General features: G+C 36.8%; 1 protein-coding gene across 1 annotated transcript in view; it reads right to left on the bottom strand.

Moving 5' to 3' along the window:
• The window catches only part of KIF6 (kinesin family member 6), a 144310-nt gene that overhangs the window by 71552 nt on the left and 49608 nt on the right, over nucleotides 1-23150 (bottom strand). Inside the window, exons 14-15 of the mRNA XM_081940835.1 lie at nucleotides 19050-19158; nucleotides 2600-2655 (exon numbers count right to left, since the gene is read on the bottom strand). Of these exons, the coding sequence (XP_081796961.1) occupies nucleotides 2600-2655; nucleotides 19050-19158 (165 nt within the window). The remainder of the gene's footprint in view (nucleotides 1-2599; nucleotides 2656-19049; nucleotides 19159-23150) is intronic.

The following is a 23150-nucleotide window of genomic DNA, read 5'->3' on the forward strand; positions in this document are numbered from 1 at the left end:
TGAAGAAACTTTTAATAAGATAAAAATAATGAAAATATTTAAAAGAAAGAAGTTAAGAAAGAATACAAAATAAGTAAGAAAAAAATAGAAAATAAAAATTATAAAGAAGCTTCTAGGATTTTTGACAATGGTATAAAGGACTTTTTAAATCTATTCTTTAAGGTTACATCATAATTTCTTTCCTTCAATATGTTACTTTGTGTCCAAAGTTCTTAGCCCATTTTATCATATAGTCTTTGACTTGTTTTATTTCTGTTTCAATTTCAACATAGGTTTATGGCAATTACATGTTCATCATTTCTACATTGTTCAACTTCACCCGTTCATTGTTCAAATTCTGTCTTCTGCTGCTCCATTCCATATATTCAATTTTCTAACTTTAATTGTTCTCTTATCTGTGCATATTTAACTATTAAAAACTAAATCCCTTTGGGGACAGTTGCTGTCTCAATTTCATCTTATATTTTCCATGTCCTTCTTCTAAGAACTCTTGATAAGTTAATCATTTTGCTTTACCAGCAATATTTTCTTTCTATAAATGCTTCTTGTGTTGAGATCAATAAGGCATTTTGGGGCACACTCTGGGTTTAATATCTGTTCCATATTCTCAAAATGCACTACTAATTTGAAGATTCTTAAAATCCACATTAACCTTAACATTATTATACCATAGAAAATTATGCCACCTGAACCACAGATTAGGCCCTTCTAATTCTGGTGTTTTTTAAAAACTACTTTCTCATAGCAAAATCAACTGATTATTAGATGTTTATTCCCAAACTCTGTAGAACACTGTAAACATAATAAAGATGAGACACAAACAAATAAACAAATAGAAGGATGCCATTTTGGCCAGCAACCAAGTTCCCCTTATGCTGGGAAGTATAAGGGGAATAGAATGTCAAATTATTTTAAGGAATGAGCACGCAGAGATAGGTAAAATTGATTGAGATCCCCAAGCCATGAAAAATGGATGAAATGTATTCTAGCATGCTAGAATATCAGGTGCCTTCCCCAGTACTCTTCCCCCGATTATAATAAAGAATTTAGTAGATATTTTGGGAAAGTTTATGAGTGGACTTGGTGAAAAGCACTGCTGCTCTTTGACATAATTAGAAATTCTAGAACTGTAAAGCACTGAAGAACTGAAAACATCACAAACATTACAAGGACTGAGCCTTATCTGTCATCATGAATGCTTGTATGTATACACAAAAAGTTATAGTGCCTTTTGATCATTGAAACATTAATATTGTCTTCATTTTCTTTGCATCTAATGATTCCCTCGCTATAGGTATAATTTTTGCCAAGTTTGTAAGACCTTTGTTAATATACTGTATGTTATGCTACTAACATTGTTCATTAGCCCTTCCCACAGTTTCCCATTTAGGATTAGGTGTGGATGATAACTTCTTTTAATTTCTGGAAACAAATGCATGATTTTCAAAAGTTCCCCTTTCAGATAGTACTTTTTAGTTTAGATTTAAAACAGTAATCCACATGTACCACTTACCATTTATAGTATTACATGATTTTAGACAAGTCTCAACTTCAGTTCTCATTATAATGATTAATATCAGTTTTCAGAAACAAAGCAACATATTCAGGGTACCAAAACATACTTAAAATTCATTTATTTTTTTTCTTCTATTGTACAATGGTAGAAAAAAATATTCATCTTGCAGTAATATATTTTGGTGATTGCAACTTAGTTGTAGATTTAGCACTTGTAAATTCTACTCTATCACCCCTTTGCAAAGTTGGGAGAACAACTAAAATATCCAACTATGATCACCCCATTTCAGGTATCATGGCATACCACTGTATGTCATGGAAAGTGCCTACATTTTTTCCATAGCTCTGGTGTGAAACAATCATTGCTCCACTGGAAAATCAGAATGTTAAAATATTTGTGGCAGAATTTTAAAATAGAGTCAACCACTGTCTGTCATGACTATTACAAATCATCAAGACTATAATATGGATTCTACATTGTGTCAAGTGGCTCACCAAAAGGTCCTCTGATGGCCTTTGTGGTAAAGAATATCATATTATTAAGAGTTGGCTAGCAAACATAAAATAATACTGATATGATCTGGACTTCGTTGAGCATACTAGAATAGCCAGGAATGCTTGATGGAATTCAAAACAAAAATACAAGGAACGTAAATATCTAGCTTCAAGCACAGATGGGTATAATTCCTATTTGCTGGTTTTTCCAGTATAATTCTACCAGGGAAGTAGTCATATATGATTTGATTTATGGCATTCTATACAGTCACGTGACAAACAAGTCATACTGTTTCTATTGTCCAACTAGCATAATCAGAGTTAAGAGGAAGAATTCTGAAATAGAAAACTGATTTATATACATTGGATGTGTATTGCTAGAAATAACAGAATGGACTGAAATTGAAGAAACAAGCTTATTAAACAAACAGGAAAATTAATGTAAGTGATAAAATATTGCTAATCGATAGAATAGGGGAAAAATCTATTTAACTAATTCCAGTGACAGGTATAATTTTTAGTCAGTGTAATATTCAATATAATTTGGATACTAAAAAAAAAAGGGGGGGGAGGAAATATTCATACTTACTGATTTGATTTCTTACATCGTTTACTTTTTGTCCCAAAGATTTGGCTTCAGCAAACCTGATAAAAGCAATCGAGTTTAGAATTTTTACTAATGCATAGTACAAATAGTCAACATTTCTGTACTATTTTCAGTTGTGGTTTGCCTGCACATTAAGTTAAAGCTGAATCTATGGCAATGAATCACATAAGATGGACCAAGTGGCAAGCTTGTATTTTTTAAAAAAAAAAAATTCAAAACAAACACAACACATCCTTCTTTACATACTGTATAAAGTGTATCAGTTGGTTACAAAAAGGCTTTCGTGCATCTCTCAGAACCCACAGTCAACAAACATAATTCATATTAACTCAAGTATTTTAACTCAGATATTTATACATGTTACCATCATCATACCTCCATTTTCATTTGACTATAATTGTTTAAACGTCCATCATAAAATATACCAAGATTTAATACATAACCACATACTGGCATTTTATTTACTATTTCTAAAATCCTCCAATAACACTGAATCCTTATGTCCTATTCTAGCTAAACATCCATAATATTTAGTAACAAAATTTTCTAATCCTCCTTTCCAAATCACTGTTTACAATTTACATCCAGTTTCCTTTTGTACCCATACATATATATACATTGTTATCATTATCTCTCCTTTATTTGACTATATCCCGTATCATAACATTTTCCCCCCTAATAATCAAGACCTAACTGAATCTAACTTAGTTCTTTTTATTAATCTTTATATATAATCCAAAAGGATTTCTAATCTTCCTTTCATGGGTACCATTCAATATTCATATCCAATTATTACTGATATTTGCTGATATTTATAGTGATTGGTTTGTCTCTGAAAATGGAGAGTGGAATACTGAAAGAGGAATTAAATGGAGGGGAAATCTACCCCAGATGGCAAGACACAAAAGAAGAAAAAACAAAAGCAAGTTTGTATTCTGTATTGAAAATGTGAGTGTGTATGCACTCTGTCACTGTTACACCCTCTGTTACTTTTAACAGTAACAGTATCTCAACAGATTTTCACTCTGCATTCTGATATTGTTAAAAATATTCAGCATCCTCACTCACCAAATCAAGTGTTTTGATTGAGTATTTTGCTAATATTATTTCTTTAAAACAAATATTCTGAGGAAGGAAGGAAGGAAGGAAGGAAGGAAGGAAGGAAGGAAGGAAGGAAGGAAGGAAGGAAGGAAGGAAGGAAGGAAGGAAATAATCAATCAAATATCCTAAGCTAGAGGTAAGAAATAATAGCAATAATGATTAGGCTTGTATCCCATAGTGCTTTACAGCATTCTCAGAACAATTTACAATGTAGAAGCATTATTTGCATATTGGCCCAACAATTTGGGTCCTCATTTTACTGACCTCGGAAGGATGGAAGGCTGACTCTACCTTGAGCTTCATAAAGATTGAACTATGGACACTTAGCCTGCAATACTACACTTTAACCACTGCACTACCAGGGCTTTATTCTTCGCATTTCTAAACCGCCCCCTCTCCCAAAAAGGGGCTCTTAACATAAAGTATGATTTAGTCCAAGTCTTACTCTTTTTCAGCCCCCCCCCTTTTGAAAGCAATATTAATATTTGGTTTTTTCTTAGAACAAAACAAAGAAGAAGTATGTTTAATTTTGCTAGGCACCCAAGTCACATATTTAGATGGGCGTCCATATACATTAATTAATTAAACAAACAAACCAACAAACATCTGTGTTAAACCAACAGGTGCTAATCTCTCCGTGATCTAAAAAAAGTGGTATCTCTCAGACCAGGATGTGAATGAATTCAGACTTTGCTGGTAAGAATGTCCTACATGACATCAATTCTACTAGTTACATTTGGTTTCTAGATGCTTTCTAAAGAACAATAACTCTGTATGTATGAGTTAAAGAAGGCGACATGTCTTTGAAGATAAATCTGACTTATATTTGTGTGGACGAGCTATATTGTTTTCTTGTCAATTATACAGAAGTGATCTACCATTGCCTTCTTCTGGAATGTGTTTTGATTTCTCGTCTAGCCTATAGCACTGGAATTTCCTGGTGGCCTAGCATGCAAGCATTAACAAGATCTGATTCTTTTTTCACCATGAGCCATGATTTGCTACATTGCTACCACTGCTGTGACTAGCTCTGCTTTTATAACCTCTTAAGTATCATGATGCTTTAATTCTATTAATAAAGTGGTAATAATTAACAAGAGGAGATCCCATGGACAAAATCCTGAGGACAAATGGAATGTAGGGAAGTTGGGAACTTCTCAAAACCCAGATGCTGAAGGTATAAATGCACACTATCTGAAAAGGAAAAATGGGAGGGAACCAGGGAAAACCCCTCTCTATGATTAGCTTTTTTCAGTTTTAACTGAATTTAGAGTCCAAAGCGTATTTAGAAAATGGGGGGTGGGAACAGTCACCAAAGAGTTAAGGCAGCAAATGGAACTAACCCTTGCTTAAAGATGGCAAGTAGGACCATCAATTCCATCCCTAAGGAACATGTTTGTAAGATGCGGTTTTAAAATGCAACATCATGTGACTGCAGTTGTGACAGTCCCAGTTGTTGTTCTTAGGAGAATCCTGCATGGTTGCAGTGTCCCATGGTCACGTGATTGCTGCTTGCAACCTCCTGCCAGCTTCTCCAGTGACTTTGCTTATCAAAAGCTGGTAGTGAAAGTCACAAATGGTGATCAGGTGATTCCAAGATGATGCAACATTGTAATTGCAGACCAGTTGCCAAAGTGTCAGAAGTGCAATCATGTGCCTGCAGGAGACAGCTGCAATTACAAGGACCCATTTTCACTTTTCATTCAGCACTGTATTGTTTTCATTAGTTTGATCTTCTTTATATTTAATTTTAATCCCATTTTTTCACTATGCTTATTGATTTTTATTACCAGACCTTGAAGATATTTTGCATTTTAGTTATTAAATAGTATTATTAGCATAGCACAAATTATTGATGGTATTTCCTCCAATTTTAAAATCATGTCCATCTTCTTCCAATCCAGCTTCTCTTCATATTGAACGTGTAGGATAGGTAAATAAAGGAAGAATATATTTAGCAGACATTTCATAGGACTTTAATGCAACTTTAATAGTACCATTGAGTGAGAAGTTGTTGAACTATGTAATGTGTTAAAACATATTGCGATGATTGAGATCTGAAATTTTCTAAAACCTTTTGATGTGTTTATCAAATGGTTTTAGGCAATTTCAGATCTCAATCATCACATTATGTTTTAACACATAGTAGTTAACTGATATGCTATTTGTAATTTGCCTCACAGATGTAACCTGCATCTGCATATCCAAAATATTTTCTTCTCCCATTCTCTTTCCTTCAGGACATCCCCCAATTTAAATCCTACCTTAGTCTAGCCACTCTATGTGTCTGATAAAATGAGCTACAGCTCATGAAAGCTTATACCTAGTAATAATATTTGTTAGTTGTAAAAGGTGTTACAAGAGACCATATTTTACCCTTCACCCCAAGAGTTAAGAAGTAGGTAGGTAACACTTGGCTAATATGAATGAGTTTTCATCTTCAAGAACAAAGTAGCTACATGCAAGAGTCTTAAGGGAGGTCGAGAATGTCATCTTGCAGCCCTTTTGGTGATCTTTAAGAAATCATGCTTAATGCTAGGAACTGGAGTAGGGTAAATGTTGTGCCTATCTTCACAAAATGGGAAAAAAGAAGACTCAGGTAACTAGAGACTCTTTTACTGCTACCCTGATTTTCTACTAGGCAAAACATTGGCACAGATTTTAACCAGTCAGTTGGTGAGTATTTAGAAAAGAATGCATTGCTTGGCAGGAGTCAGCATGATTCAGTCAAAAATAAATCATGCCAAACTAACCTGATCTTCTTTTTTGATAGTGTGACCAGTTTAGCTGACCACAAAAATGTTGTGGACACAGCATATTTTGACTTTAGCAAAGCATTCAACAATGTTTCCCATTACATTCTTGGTAGAGAAGATCGCGAAATATGTGCTTAACTATTCTATCATTAGATGGGTAAGTATGGATTGTATCCAGTATTAACGGCTCGAGAGGTATGATGAGATGTATCACAGGTCTCTATTTTAGGCTTTGCAATATTTAATAAATTAATAACAATTTATAAATTCTGCATAGACATAAAAATAGAGGAAACAGGAAACATCTTGAAGGACACTATCAAGATTCTGCGACAAATAAAAACTCCTATTATTTGGATAAGAAAAATCAAGTATAAATATTGAGACAGAAGATGGGGGATCATATTTGGTAGCAGCATATGCAGAAAAGATCTGCATATCTTGATGGATCACAAGTTTGACACAGAAGAAAAAAGGAAAGGAAAGGAGAAAGGAAAGGAGAAAGTGAAATGAAGTGAAGTTCTAGGCTGCACCAATGAAGTACAGCATCAACAAAGATCAAAAGATGCTACTAGTGATTTCAAAATATTACATCCATTTCTAGGATTGCATTTTAGGAAGGTCATTAACAAACTGGAGCAGGACCAAAAGGAGATTAACCAAGGTAGTAGGTTTGGAAAGATAATTCTAGGACGAAGGTTTATAGGTACTGGTATATTCAGCTTGGAGAAGAGATGACTTCAAATAATTGAAGGGGTATCATGTAGAAAATGGGTCTAGAATTATTCTAGAAGATGAGACAAGAAATAATTGGACAAGAAATTAAGGGACAAATATCAAACAATTACTTGGGCCCTTGAAAACATTTCCCAATAACAAGAACTGTTCAACAATAGAACAGATTGTACCAGGAGTATGACGGACTCTATTTTATTTATTTATTTATTTAATTAGATTTCTAGACCGCCCCCTCTCCCCGGACGTTTTGGCTAAACGTATTTAAACAGAAGCTTGGTAACAACTGTCAGCAATGCTATTATAGTAGATTCTTGCACTAGATCAGCGGTTCTCAAATAGTGGGGCGCGCCCCCCTGGGGGGGCGCGAGGCTCCGTAAAGGGGGGCGCGAAGGCTCCCTTTCCATCTGGGTGCAACGGCGGCGGCGGCGTGGGCGAGGCATAATATATCCCGCCTGGAAGTGGCAGCACTTCGCACTGTGGATTTTCATTGGAACCGCGGGCTGGAGCTGTTCAAGAAGCCTGCTCGGGCGGGGGTGGGAGGGAGGGAAGCATGGCTGTCCCAGGCTTCCCTCCCTTCCCCCCCCCCCACCCAGCCCAAGCAGACTTTTTGCACAGCTCCAGCCCGCGGCTCTGATGAGTCTCTGAGCAGTCCCCAGCGCTGCCACTTCAAGCCGGGATATATTCTGCCATGCCCTCGGCGGCGTCTTTATGCAGGTAGCTCGCCTCCCCCCCAGCAGCTCCACCGCCAGCATTCCGTCTGGAAGCGGAAGCGCAACAGCCGCTGTTGGGGAAGGGACAAAGGGGCGGCGGTCGCCCGATCTTGCCACCCCCACCCCTTCGCCCCTGGTAACGGCGACTGTTGTGCTGCTGCTTCCAGCTGGGATGCTGGAGGAGCTGCTGGCAGGGAGGGAGGGAAGAAGGGGAGGAGGGAGTAAGGATAGACAAGCAAGAGGGAAAGAGGAAAGAAGGCAAGCAGGCAGGAAGGAGGCAGAAGGAAGGAGGGAAGAATGGAACTGGAAGGGAGGCAGGGAAGGAGGGAGGGAGAAAGGAAGGATAGGAGGATAGGGAAAGAGGAAAGAAGGCAGGCAGGCAGGGGGAAAGAGGAAGGAGGGAACTGGAAGGGAGGCAGGAAGGAAGGGAAGGAGGAAGGGAGGGTGGAAGGAAGGATAGACAAGTAAGAGGGAAAGAGGAAAGAAGGCAAGCAGGCAGGAAGGAGGCAGAAGGAAGGAGGGAAGAATGGAACTGGAAGGGAGGCAGGGAAGGAGGGAGGGAGAAAGGAAGGATAGGAGGATAGGGAAAGAGGAAAGAAGGCAGGCAGGCAGAAGGGAGGGAGGTGCAAGGAAGGAAGGAAGCATAGATAAGCAGGAGGGAAAGAAGGCAGGCAGGCAGGGGGAAAGAGGAAGGAGGGAACTGGAAGGGAGGCAGGAAGGAAGGGAAGGAGGAAGGGAGGGTGGAAGGAAGGATAGACAAGTAAGAGGGAAAGAGGAAAGAAAGCATGTGACTACGGTGGGAGAGGAGGAAAGACCGGTGTGCTATGTTATGCAGAGGTGTACTTATAACAATTTTATAGACAAATTATACTATTTACAGTCGCGCGGGGGGGGGGGGGCGAAATGTTTTCTTCTTCCTAGGGGGGGCATGACAGAAAATAATTGAGAAGCACTGCACTAGATAATCTCTGAAATTTCTTTCAATCCTTACATTCCATTATTCTATGAAACTACATACAGAATATGTTTGTGGAAACTATTTGTGGATTTCAATTGATTCCGAATCCAATGAATCATCTGTTGCAAAAAGCATATTACATAAATGCTTAGTTGTATTGATAATCTTTTCATTTTCAATCCCAATTCAGTTTTAAAAGGCTTGAATAGGTTGCGGTCATGCAGTTTAGGAAACCTGTTGACAGTAAAACAAGTCTAAATAACCTTGCATCTAAATTATTACCTTTGAAGATGTTTTGGAAGCTCTAGCTGGTACAGAATGCTACCACTAAATTACTGACCAGCATGCAATGCAAGAGTCATATTACACCTACTCTATGATTTGTATAGCCTGCCTATTTACTGCTAAACCTATTTGATGGTTTTGATGTTGATTTGGAAGATCCAATGTTGTTTGGGTTCAAAGATTGTGAAATTTCTTTCCCAGTTTATCATAACTGAGCCTCGGAGCTACTTGGAAGGGAATCTCTTTGTTGTTTGTTAATGGGCAATTCCAAGGAGGTAGTTACTCAACAGCTTCCAAAATAGGCTAGGCAACTTTATATCCAATTCCCCTTTTATCCAAACTGGTTATTTTATTTTGGTTTTGCAGATGACTTGTGTCTATGATTTTACAGTACTTGATCATTATTTTTATTTGTTACCAAGAAAAAAGAACCAGGGTTTCACTCTCTGTGTGTTCCTTGGTTAACAACCATTCATTTTGTGAGTGTTTGAAGTTATGGCAGTGCTGAACAAAGGGACTTAATAATAATTTAATAATAATAATTTTATTTGATTAGCCGCAACCCTCTCCTGAAGGACTCGGGGCGGCGTACAATCAAAACGGATAAAAATACACATAAGACAAACATATATACAAAAAGAACAGAGACTTTGGGACCAGTTCCCAAAGTTATGACCGTTGTAGTGTCCCCAGAGCTGCATGGTAAGAATTTGGGCATGTAGCAACCCACCTGCACTTATGATTGCAGGAGGCCTTCAGCTCCCTCACCTGCCTATTTCATCCCTGCTCCCCTGGCCCATCATTGTTGTCTCTTTGCTGCCACTGCACTCTGGCTATTTGTGAGGCAGTTGCTGGCCACATGTTTTCTATTCCAGGTCACACATGGAGGGTTCCTCACAAGAAGGGGAAATTGGGGAAGTTGGCCTCATATGGCCAGCAGCTGTCTCATGAAGGGGCAGGCTGAACATGCCTCATTGGCATTGGGAGCAAGAAGGCAGTCTAGGACATCTAGTCTAGTCCAGTCTAGGACATCTAGGATGGTAGGGTGCAAGCAGCAGGACCTTTGGAGTACAGGAAGTTGAGTGCAGCTGTGGTTGGGATTGGATTGAAGCAGCTGTGGCTTACTGGGTGGCTGCAGCTTTACATCATGCTGCAGTGCTGAGCCAGGTTGAGCATCTGGGGCTTCCTGGGGCAGTTGTGGCTTTGTGCTGTGACACAGGAGCTTCTTGCAATCCCAGATATGCATGCCAAGAAGCCTCTGAGTTACAGCATGGCTAGTAGCCCCAGAGCAGTGTCGTTCTGGAGCTGCTTGCCACTTCCTTAAGGCAAGGGCCAGGATGGCCAAAAGGCAGGGAATTGGAGAGGGAGAATAGGCAATTGGGAAAAGTTGAAGGGGAGACAGTCCCCTACTTTGATAAAAATGAAGCTCGGGACTGGGAGAGAAATGTCTCATGGTCTTATATAGTAAATTGTTTTCATTTTTGTTGTTTGTTCCCTCTACAGCAAAATAAAATTTGCAGCAAACTAAATTGTAATGACTGGAATGAAGATGCCAAACTTTACTGCCAGGATTTTGGAGTTATGGTGCTTTAAAATTTCATCCTTTAAAGGTGTCTACAACTTTGTTTATCACATGAACAAGATGAAATTACATCTGAATAACCAAGTGACCTAATTGCATGGATTGCAATTTATATACATGAAGTTTCCAAACCCACTTTTTGTGACTTTGAACAAGTACAAATTATTATATTTTGCTCTTTCTGGAGTTAAAACTGTGCTATCAATTTCTAGTATTTTTTATTCTAAATTTCACCGACATGATCTTGTTGCATGTTGCTCAGCCTTCAAGAAATAAATAAAATAAAAATAAATAAAGAATATCTTTGGGATGAACGCATACTGTTATGATTTTTGTGGCTAGGACAAGTTCCTTGTTATGAATTTTTTATGGTTACTCATATATGTACAATCAACCTTATTATCAACGATATTGTCACTGCGTTAATTGTTTGCTAGCTGAACTGAATAGTTACTGCGCAGGTCATAGGCCTTATCAGCAATGATGTACTGCGCATGCTTCTTAACACGTTTCTTAATACATCACACATTCCAGAGACTTCTGTACTTTTGTTCTTCTGGTTGTCTGCCAAGAAGGTGGGCGACAATTGCTCTTGCCAAAATGTAACAATTAGATAGATTTGTTTTATTTTATTTTCATATTAAATCTTATTTTCATTAGAACATGTTATCGGGTCTTTTTTTCGCTTTTTTTGAAGATATACTTTTTAAGAAAGCCGACGGTCTACACCTCATTAGCTCAGGGTGAAATTTCCCCTGACAGATATGATTAAATGATTATCTGGGCAAGAATTTGTCTATGATGAAGAATTGGAAAAAAAAATTATATGTTCCATTTTGTCTAACAAAAGTGGATATTGAACAAAGTTAAAAAAAAAACCCACTCAGCTTCATAAGAGGCATACATTAGGTAACTATGTTCTTTCAATTATTGACTTCTTATTGTTTTTTACTGAGCACAATAGGGAAACAGGAAAAAGGGGTATATGACGATCATGTAAAACTTAGGTCGCCACCCCAGAGCTGCAGATTCACTACAATCCCTCTAAGGATATAAAAACTCTCATCTTGTTCAATCATGATTTGGCAATCTCTTGCTATCCTAAAAATTATTCAATCATTTCTGTTGAATATTTGTACATACTTTGTGCACTGCTAAAATTGACTTAAGATATTAAAATTTAGGCCACAAAAAGCTATTAGCTAATTGAATAGTTAGCATGAAAACATGTTTCCCTCACTCAGTAAACATTATTTAGAATAAATACCCAATTTGACTAAGGAATGAATGATAAATGTTGGCACCTTTTATAGTATATTTACTTGTGGTGCACTGTGATCTGGATCCTATAAACTGTTGGGGAATGTTTGCAGATTGATGAAATTTATGTCAGAAACTTGGGTTGCATCCCTTTTTGATCCTTTTCAATCCCATGATTTTATGGTTAAAAATACTGACAAGTTGGAAACAATTTAGAAATGGATGAGAAGGAAAAATAAGGTGCCTGAGGAAGTAATGCTAGTGTGGTTGCATGGAGAGGATGGTGCCACCCTACCACAGAAAACTTAAGAAAAATCTATAAAAAGCAGTTCTCTGGACATCTTTAAGTAGTGCAAAGCATGAATTACGCCACTGGCTTATGGAAAAACGAATGCAACCATTTCAACTAGGGATATGGGAAAAGCCAAAAAATAAAAATCATACAGTAAAAAATAATAATTTTGAATCAAAATTCCAGCACAAAATGAAAAGATAGCAATCCTACCACATATATATTATTGGCATAACAAAGATTTAAATTTAGGGGAGAGTTTTGTTAACTCTGAAATGTGTTGTATATATAATCTTACCTAGCAATTTGAATAGTGGCTTGGTCACTGAGTTTTTGTATAAGTGGTGGTTCAGCAGTTACATTCCAAATTACAGAGTAGATCTGAGAAGAGTTTGTTTTAAACAAGTGTGATGTATCTAAAGTTCCCAATGTCATTTGCTAATGGCTTTTCACATACAATAAATCACTCCTTGTGCTCTTTGTATCCTAACATCTGCAGCAGTTACTATGAATACAGCAAATAATGCTATCCTATGCATGTTTACCCAGTACACATCCTAATTTGATTTATCCCATGTGGATGCTAGGATTCAGGCCAAAGTTCACATTTAAATCCTTGCTTTTATTTTATATTGGATTCATTAAAATGGATATCTATTCTGCAAAATTTGGAAAGATTGCGCAGTATTAAAAAAACAAGTGAAATGTGTATTACACAGGAAAAACTGTTTTCTGCTAAGATTGAAATGATATTATTTAGATGTCCATCTATACCAGTGGTTCCCAAAGTGGGGCCGACGTCCCACAGGGGGCAATTTGATTTTTAATGGGGGGAATTTGAACTTTGTTTAAACCAAGTTAATGGGCTTTTAGGCTTCCTCCGTGTAGAGTTCAACTATTGAGTAAAGAAAGAATTATATGTCACGGGGGGGGGGGGGGATCAGGATTTTAGAAATGCTTAGGTGGGGTATGGCCAAAAAAAGGTTGGGAATCACTGATCTAGATACCTAAATATTTGGTTTCCTCTATGCTAGGATATCTGCAAGAAGTAATAGATGGAAATTAATCAAGGAGAGAACCAACCTAAAACTAAGAAGAAATTTCCTGACAATTAGAATAATTAAACAGTAGAACAAGTTGCCTCCCGAAGTTGTGGGTGCTCCAACACTGGAGATTTTTAAAAAGACATTACACAACCATGTCTGAAATGGTATAGGGCAGTGGTGGGCAACCTTTTTTTTCAACTGAGCCAAATCTCGCCAAAACCACGATTGAAATTTATTTTGAGAGCCACATTTTTAAAACCGAAAATACATAGGATGGTACACTGTTTTTAGTTTCAATAAACTCTGGCATTTGAATCACGCAAGTCTTAAAGCTGTCAAGTTACAAGATCCTTGCATCCCTAACCCTTTAGGAAAAAAAACCCCAAGGGGTATTCAAACCTGACAGCTTTAAGACTTGTGGACTTCAACTCCCAGAATTCCTCCTCCAGTCATGTTGGCTCAGAAACTCTGGCATTGAAGCATGCAAGTCTTCAAGCTGTCAAGTTGCAAGACCCTCGCACCCCCAACCCTTTAGAAAAAAAAACCCAGGGTCTTCAAACCTGACAGCTTGAAGACTTGTGGACTTCAACTCCCAGAATTCTGAGAATTGAAGTCCACCAAGGGCATCAATCATATTAGCCCAGGGATCTGCAAAATTGGCTCTTAAGACTGGTGGACTTCAACTCCCAGAATTCTGAGAATTGAAGTCCACCAGTCTTAAAACAGCCAACTTTGCAGACCTCTGTGTTAGCCCAAAGCCTGGCGCTGGGCGGGCCTTGCTCCCCCATTGGTGGAGCCCCAAGAAGCGAGGAGGGAGAAAAAGAGACGGAGGCCAAGGAGCTTCCCCCCGCCCCCTCCCAGCAAAAATCTAACCGGGGAGCCGGGCGGGCAGTAGCAAATTAGCCGATCACGCGGCGTGATCGGCTAATTTGCTACTGCCCGCCCGGCTCCCCGGTTAGATTTTTGCTGGGAGGGGGCGGGGGGAAGCTCCTTAGCCTCTGTTTCTTTTTCTGCCTCCTCGCTTCTCGTCCCCGCCCGACTTCAGGATCCTCCCTAATCATTGTGGGTCGAAAAGAAAAAAGGGAAAGGGGCGCTTGTTTTGAAGTGCCCGAGAGGAGGGAGGGGAGCGGGCGCCCGGCACACAGAAGAGCCGCATTAAAATGTGTAAAGAGCCGCATGTGGCTCGCGAGCCGCGGCTTGCCGACCCCTGGTATAGGGTCTCCTGATTGAGTTGGAAATAATAATAATAATAATAATAATAATAATAATAATAATAACAACAACAACAACAACAACAACAACAACAACAACTCCGCCATTGCCGGTCCCAAGCCCGGATGAGAAAGGAGGAGGGTTGGGGTCAGGTTGGCAACCTGGCCCCATAAAAAAAAACCCGCCAACCCATATAACCTGGTGAAAGAAACAAATAAAAATTCTATACCGCATCAGTCGTCGCGCGGGTTAACAAGGGCCGTGGCGGATGTTGAGGTCCCTGGACATCCGTCGACAAGTGGGCTACAAGTGGACCAGCCAACAAAACGACAAAAATATAGTGCAGATGAAAACCGTGCCATAATGGCTTGTTACTACAACTCAAGAGCCTGGAAAAAGAGGTTATTTAAAGCGAATGTATGAATTATGGAAACAACAATATCCAGATTCAAATGTTAGTGAACAACGACTTGCAGATCAAAGGCGATTTATTACACAGAATAAAGTGTTTAGTGAAGTTGAACTTGAGGAAATTCAGACAAATTGCAAAACTAAGAAAACAACATCACAAGCAGAAATAACTGATACTCAAGACACAACTAAAAACATTGTATTAGAACTCCCAGAAGAAGCTGTCGGGGAGGAAATAACAACACTATCACCAGAACCAGTTATCACTGAACCAACTGATGAACTAACTCAAAAACAAAAACAATTGAAGGACAAGATCATGGAGCATTTTCTGTTTAATAAGGAACGGCAACGTTTACCATCATTAAAAACTGTGCCTAAGAAAATTTTGGCCCCTATCATGAAAATGGTTAATGCAGTGCTTTCAACAATTGAATCGGGATCCATCTTGGAAACGAACCAGTTAATGTACAGTGCAGCTGCAATAGTCACTAATGAACTAGGCATTAAAATCAAAGCACCTAGTTACACAACGGAAAAAGCATCAAAGCCAAAGTGGAAAATCCGATTAGAACAAAAAGTCAAAAAATCAAGGGCAGATGCTAATAACTTGAAGAACATGCGTGAGCAACGGCTTAAAAACAACAAAATTATAGATCAGCTAATCAGAAGGTATAGATTGGATACAAGAAACATCAATGAAGCTGTAGATATTGTAAAACAGCAGATAACAGCAACAGCTAGGAAAATTGAAAGATATGAGGCACGAATCATCCAGTATAAACAAAACCAGCAATTTCGATCAGACCAACAGCATTTTTATCAAAGTCTTAATGTGAATGGTGACACCAAAAGTCAAAAACCAGAAAAGCAGGCCACAGTTGAATTCTGGAAAGAATTGTGGGAAAATGCAAAGGACTACAATAAGGAAGCAAAATGGATACATGACTTTGAGAAAAGCATTGGCAACAAACAAATGCAAGTATTAGAAATAACAACCGAGATGGTCAAAAATCGAGTAAAAAAAGTAAAGAATTGAACATCACTTGGAAAGGACCAATTACATGGTTTCTGGCTCAAATATCTGACCAGTTTACATGCAATATTGGCCAGGCAACTGAATGAGATTTTACAAAATGGCCAAATTGATGAATGGTTGACAACTGGAAAAACATACTTGATTCAGAAAGATGCAACTAAAGGAACAATACCTGAAAACTACAGACCAATAACATGCTTGCCAACAACCTTCAAATTACTCACAGGCATTATTGCAGATAACGTTATGGATTATTTGTAAACAAACAACATCTTGCCAGTAGAGCAGAAAGGCAACAAAAGAAGGAGCAGGGGCACAAAAGATCAGCTCCTAATTGATAAAATGATATTAGAAAATTGTAAGAACAGAAAAACGAACTTGAATATGGTCTGGATTGATTACAAAAAGGCATTTGACTCATTGCCACATAGTTGGATCATAAAATGCGTAGAAACAACTGGCATTAGTAAAAATATTACACCCTTTACTGAAAAGGCGATGAAACAATGGAGAACCGAGTTGGCAGTAGGGAATGAGAACTACGGAATGGTTAATATCAAGCAAGGAATTTTCCAGGGTGATTCACTTTCACCTCTTCTCTTCATCATCGCGATGATCCCACTATCAGTAATCTTAAAAAAATGAAATTAGGCTACCAAACAGCCAAAGAAGCCGAAAAAATTTCGCATTTATTATATATGGATGATTTGAAACTCTATGGAAAGTCAGAAATAGAAATCCAATCATTGACAAACACAGTCCGAGTATTCAGCACCGATATTTCAATGCAGTTTGGCATGGAAAAATGTGCCACTGTATCCATAAAAAGGGACAAAATCACTACATATGAGGGAATTGAAATGCCCAATGGCCAACTAATTAAATGCAATGAAAATGAAGCCTACAAATACTTAGGCATTCTGCAGTTGGATAACATCAAGCATGGAGAAGTAAAAACTATTGTCAGGGGAGAGTACACCAACAGAGTTAGGAAAATTTTGAAATCTAAATTGAATGGTGGAAATACAATCAAGACCATAAACACCTGGGCAATACCAGTTATAAGATACACAGCTGATATAGTTAACTGGACACAAGCTGATTTGGACATTTTGGACCAAAAAACCAGGAAACTAATGACAATGCACTACAGTTTACATCCACGTGGTGATATTGATAGACTATACCTACCCCGAAAATCAGGTGGCAGAGGATTATTACAAGTGAAGCAAATAGTTGAAGAAGAAAAACATGCACTGGCTGATTATTTAAAAGAAAGTCAAGAACATCTATTAATCGAAGTAAAGAACAAAAATCTATTGAAGGCCCAACAGACGAAACAAGAATACAGAAAAGATGTGATAAAATTAAGAATGGAGAGTTGGCAGAACAAAGCATTGCATGGCCAATTTCTGGAAAACATAAAAGATAAAATAACAACAATAACAATAACAACAACTAATAAATAATATTTATTTTATTTTTTAAGTAATATTTTATTTTATTTATTTTATTTTATTTATTTATTATTATATTTATTTATAAAATAAATAATAATTTATTTTATAAGTAATAATATTGGAAGAACAAATAGGACAGAAAGCTAAAGTATCTCTATTTAAAATTTAACTAAAAGTACAATTGCATAGCATTTATCACTTTGGCTAAAGATAATGACTGATCATTTGTGTGATAATTCTTAAGAAGAAAGGTTGGAAGATGGCAGCAGAATAACTAATACAGTAATGGAGGGCATAACCAGGAAGAGAAAAATCAAAAACAGATGGCACAAGACAGCTAAAGGAATCTAAAGTTTGAAAGGACTATGAAAAACTTTTTTTTTTAATGCTTCAGTTTATCTCCAGAATCCTAATATTTCTCCTTGCATTTGGTGAATTCTGAAGTTCTGCCATGTTTGGTAGGCCTAGCACATGTGAAATATTTGACAGGCAATCTTACTGGAGTGTGATTAAACTTCCTTAAGGAATATCAACTGAATGTTTTTAATATATCCTAGGTTAAGCTCCCTGAATCATTTTAACTATTGTACTATTATTTAAATATTTTTATTTATACAGGAGAGTTGGAAAAAACTGGAGAAAAACAAGTTCATAATAATTGCTTTATTGTTCTTTAACTGGAATTCTACATTTACTGTTCCTTTCTCCAAAACCCTAAAATATTTTGCAGAGCTTCAAGATGAATGACTTGAATTTCATTTCGCTTCATTAATAGCAGAACATGCTCAAAGCCCTATATCCCATTACCATATCATGGAAATTCCCTAAGACATCACTCTGAAGTTTCTGCTACATCAGATTTCCCATACACATAACATTTAAATATTTATACAGCATATTTCCAGTTTTGCTGCATAACTGACTGCAGCTGAATGTTATATGGTATGATCTTAGTTTATGAAGAAATTAATAACCATAGATTCGTGTAGCATATTTTCATTTTTAAAATTGTATAGCATATTTTTCTTTTATTCATATTTTCCACAATTACATTAGCCAATTTCCAAATAAATTCTTCACACATATCCATATTTATGACATAAGTTTTTATTTGTGAATTGAGACATAAAATGTGTATTTACTTTTATTTATAAAAAGCCACTAAACGATTAAAATGTGTTTTTACATTTGTTGCTACACATGTTTTATGCATTCAAAACTAATTATATGAATACATTTTCCAGGATTCTTTGTATTATAGATATTCTGGTTTCTCTGCTTATCAGATCAATTTGCAAGATCCTCTAGAACTGAATAAAACTAAAGATCCTACACTGCTACTCTGTCACTTAATTCACCACTTTGTGGAATGTTTTACACAGAGATGTAGTTTACAGTAATCTCTATCCTAAACAATGTCCCTGAGGTGTATACACTTCTTGCCTTTTGGTACAGTCTGTGCAGTTAGTATACTTATTTGCTTAAACCATCTTCATATTATAATTAATTTATCTCTCCCAGCCAGAGGTATCTATTTTTGCCTACAAAAACTTTGAGTTTTATGGTTGAGTGTAAATCTTACCTTTGTTTAAGGAGTTGTTTATTGTCTTCAATAGTTATGCTATCTACATAATCTCTTTTGAAAATTTCAAAGGCTTCTTGGCGTCCAAGTGACATTTCTTTTCCCACTCCTGTTCAAGGAATACATCAGAATGGATTGATTTGTAGAAATAATATTTAAAAGTAAAAATAGTTATAGTGGAGTTCAACTCTTACTAATAAACAGACTACTTGGCGATTGCAGAAATGGTTTGTCAATGCATTCTTCTGGAAGATTTTTGTCTTCCCTTTTTGAAAACAACTTAGGTGATTCCCTTATCCATGTTCACAGCAATGTACTGTACCAATAAGTTCAAAATGATGCTTGTGAGCAGAGAGGATCACTTATGAAACATTTATTTCTGAATTTTTTAAAGCAATTATCTATTTTTCCAGATTTTCATAGCTGCTTTAACAGATGCTCCAATCTCTCTCTGCATGTGTGCACATGCACAGCTGCTTTATTTTATTTTATTTTATTTTTCTGATGAAGCAAACTGGCTGTGCAAGGACAGACATGTAGAGACAGTAAGGAAAACATTCTGGAAAATTTATGGCTGCTTCACTTGGCTCCATATATACTGGAGCACCTCTTTCAGAAGTTACATAGTCCCACTAATCCGGGCCAAGCACTTTTAGTTTCCAAGATCAGTCAAGATAAGCTAAGAATTACTCAAGATTAATTAGAATTTCTGAGAAAATATACAATTTGGACTAAGTGAAAAAATTCTATGAAAATGAAAATCTTGCTAATTTACTTCTACTGTTGGCCAATTTTTTTTCCCTCCCAAACCACTCTGGATCCTGTCTGTCTTTTTTGGAATCAGCACAGCAACCACTTTCAAACTAAATTAATCAATTTCTGTAGTATATGGAAACTTTAAAGTCATTTATAGATTCAATAATATATCTAAAATGACAGAATCATGTTTATTTCATGTCATCTGAAGATTCATGAGTCCAAATGTTTCTTCTTAAACAGCTATTAATGTCTCCCTAATTAGAATCTGAGGGTCAAAACTCAAAGCAATTTTTCTTTTCCCAAATTACTGATATTTTCAGGAAGGATTTTTTTCCTAACTTTTTCTTTGATTTACTATTTTGGTTTCCAGTATCATACTATAAAATATATCATTGGTAACAAATGAAGAAACAAGGGTAGTTACCTCAGCTCCAAGTTCCCATTAGTTTATATGGTTAGGATACTGGAGCCATGTCAACTTTCATTCAGTTGGGAACAAAACCATTTTGAAGAATTTGAACTCAATAGTTGGCGGGGGACTATTTGTTCTGAACTTGAAACAAAACATGTTTTCTTTTTTCATACAAATCCCTATTAAATATGCATTTTACAAGATGCCTGCAGAAACCATTACTGAATTGAGCCAACAAAGAGACAAAAGCAATGGGCTTATTAACACTTTAGTGAATAATATACCAAGAGCAAAAATATGCTATTTTAGATATTGGTTTGGGGCTTCCTTATATGCACTGTACACGTTTTTACAGTTGATTACCTGGCTGAAAAACAAAACATATCTCATACAAATACATATGAACAGCATTAAATTATAAAGTATGATGTCTATTTTTTTATCAAGAAGTAATAGAAAATGGTAATTTTTTGTTTTAATTAGCTTAGCCAGATTTCAGGGTGTTGAAAATTTGCATAATGGTTTTATTAATAATTGATGGAAAATAACATAACTAGGTTCAGACAATATTTTAAGCTACAAACCACAATTATATCAAAGAAAATGTTAAATCAACAATTTACTCCAATTGTGATATAGAGACTTGAATTCCTACAATTTATACTTAACGTAAGAACTCTCTAGATCAGAGGTCACCAATCTTTCGGACCTCAAGGACCACTAAATTCATAATTTTAATCCAGCAAACCATTACCCTGTTTCCCTGAAAATACGACCTCCCTGGATAATAAGCTCAATAAGGCTTTTGAGCACATGCGCTAAAATAAACCTCCCCAAAAAATTTGCCCTCCCAGAAAATATTGCAACACAGCAGCATCCATTTGGTGACCAGACTCGCTGCCTCCTGCATCCCACAAATAATAAGACAAATAATAAGGCCAAGTGCCTATTTCGGGAGTCAAAAGAAAATAAGACCCTGTCTTATTTGGGGGAAAACATGGTAATATGATCTACCTAATGACCAGCTGGATAGGTGTGGCAAGGTGGTCATGTGACTGGTTGGGTATGGCCAACTTCATGAACTCATGTCAAGGGGCTCCTTGCCAACCTCTAGTCGCCACTCCTCGCCTGCCCGCCTGGGCTCCTTAGGGCCCCAACAGGAAGCAGTTGCTGGAGCTAAGCAGCCACCAATAGAAAGAGTTGGCAAAACAGCTGGCTCAGTTCAAATCGGATCTGACTGCGAAAGAGACTCAGCAGAAGCACCTCACTGAGGACTATGAGCATAGGCTTTCCAAGCAGAGGGAAGGCCTGCAGGAGTGCAAGGTCTGTTAACCAGTAACACTTATCTTTTGTCCTCCTAAATCTCTGTGAAATCAAGTGAACTGCATTATTATAAAAACTTGTTTTAGTCAGAATAGAATGTTTCTTCACTGTTCTTTATGCAGAAAAAGAATTCTTGGGAAGAGATTTTTGGACATCAATGCATCTTAAATACATTCTTTCCCTATTAGTATTAAGATTTCATATGTTATCAACTGTAAACTCTTCAAGCTATAGTAGTAAGAAAAATAATTAGTAATATTGTAAAGACGGAAGGAATCTAGAGTAGGAATAAATTATTGCTACTATTAAAAACTCTGAAGGAATCTGAGGAAGCTATTGGTATGTTTGTAAATAATTAAAAAATTCTCACCTTATGAATGGTATGTGTGTGTATCTTGTGTCCTGTATTAACATGTGCATCTGTGTGTGTGCATGTGCGCACATGCGCATACATGCGCGTGCATGAGTGTGGGCATTCTTTTGCGTGCATGGATAAGCATTCAATATAAACAGCTAAATAAAATTTGTATGAAATATTTTGTCTTATAATAACTCGACTTTCTGCAAGAGTTTTTCTGGTATTGTCTTCTCCATTTACTGAGAAAAGGGAATGGTAAAGTTTCAGAGATAGATAAAACTAAACCACAAAAATACAGATTTAAAAAAGAAAGGATCCATATTAATCCCACTCCTCTTGAGGGTTTCAGAACACTTTATCATAAGGGACATATACAAAGATCTGGTTACTTACATTGGGCAGTTTTGAATCTACCACAAAACTTCAAAGAGAAAAGGGATTCAATGTATTGCATCTTTGGCACTCTACTGTAACCTCTGCCATTATCCATCTATATGGTACTAAAACTCTCTTATCTGTAATTTTAACTGGGTGAAATGGTGCATCATAGGGTAAAACATTTAGAACCAAAATACTTCAGAGGGGCTAATTACAGAATGCATCCAAAATCTCTACATCTGTGAAATTGAAATTGGCATATTTTGTAAACACTTTTATGACATAAAATTGTCATAAAACATGTAAAACATAGTACAAAATGTCATAAATCATTTCCTATGATCTACTCCTGATGTTTGACTGTGCTATACAATTAAACATGGACTACTTTCAAAGCAGATGCAGCTCTGAATGTGACCCTAATTTTTAAGAACTTTTCAAGTAAAGGCAGTATATTAAAAGTACTGCCATTGATGAACGCATTAAGGTAATCTGATAAAACCAATTTCGTTGTATTTAAGTACAATGACAATAAAGATTATACTTAAAGAAATATCTCTGAAAGGTAGGCCAAGGGGTCCTGGGTTGTCTAGTTCACATGTGTTTATAATTTCACACATCACATAATTTCACATAATTTCAGAGGTAAGAAATAAGGATCTTCTAAGATAAGGTAGCTAGTAACATTACAGTCAAAATAACAGAAGAGGAAAATCTATTTATTATAGAAACTGAATTACAGAAATAAAACCCTATCTTTGACTTGCAGCATAATCAGAGTAAACAAGAATAAGAATAGGCTGTCTTGGCCAATTTTAGAATCTCAAGCAATGACTTCATGCATATGGACACACACTTTAAAAGCCCCCAA

Source organism: Natrix helvetica (genome assembly GCF_964273705.1).
Source record: "Natrix helvetica genome assembly, chromosome: 2".
NCBI lineage: Eukaryota > Metazoa > Chordata > Lepidosauria > Squamata > Natricidae > Natrix > Natrix helvetica.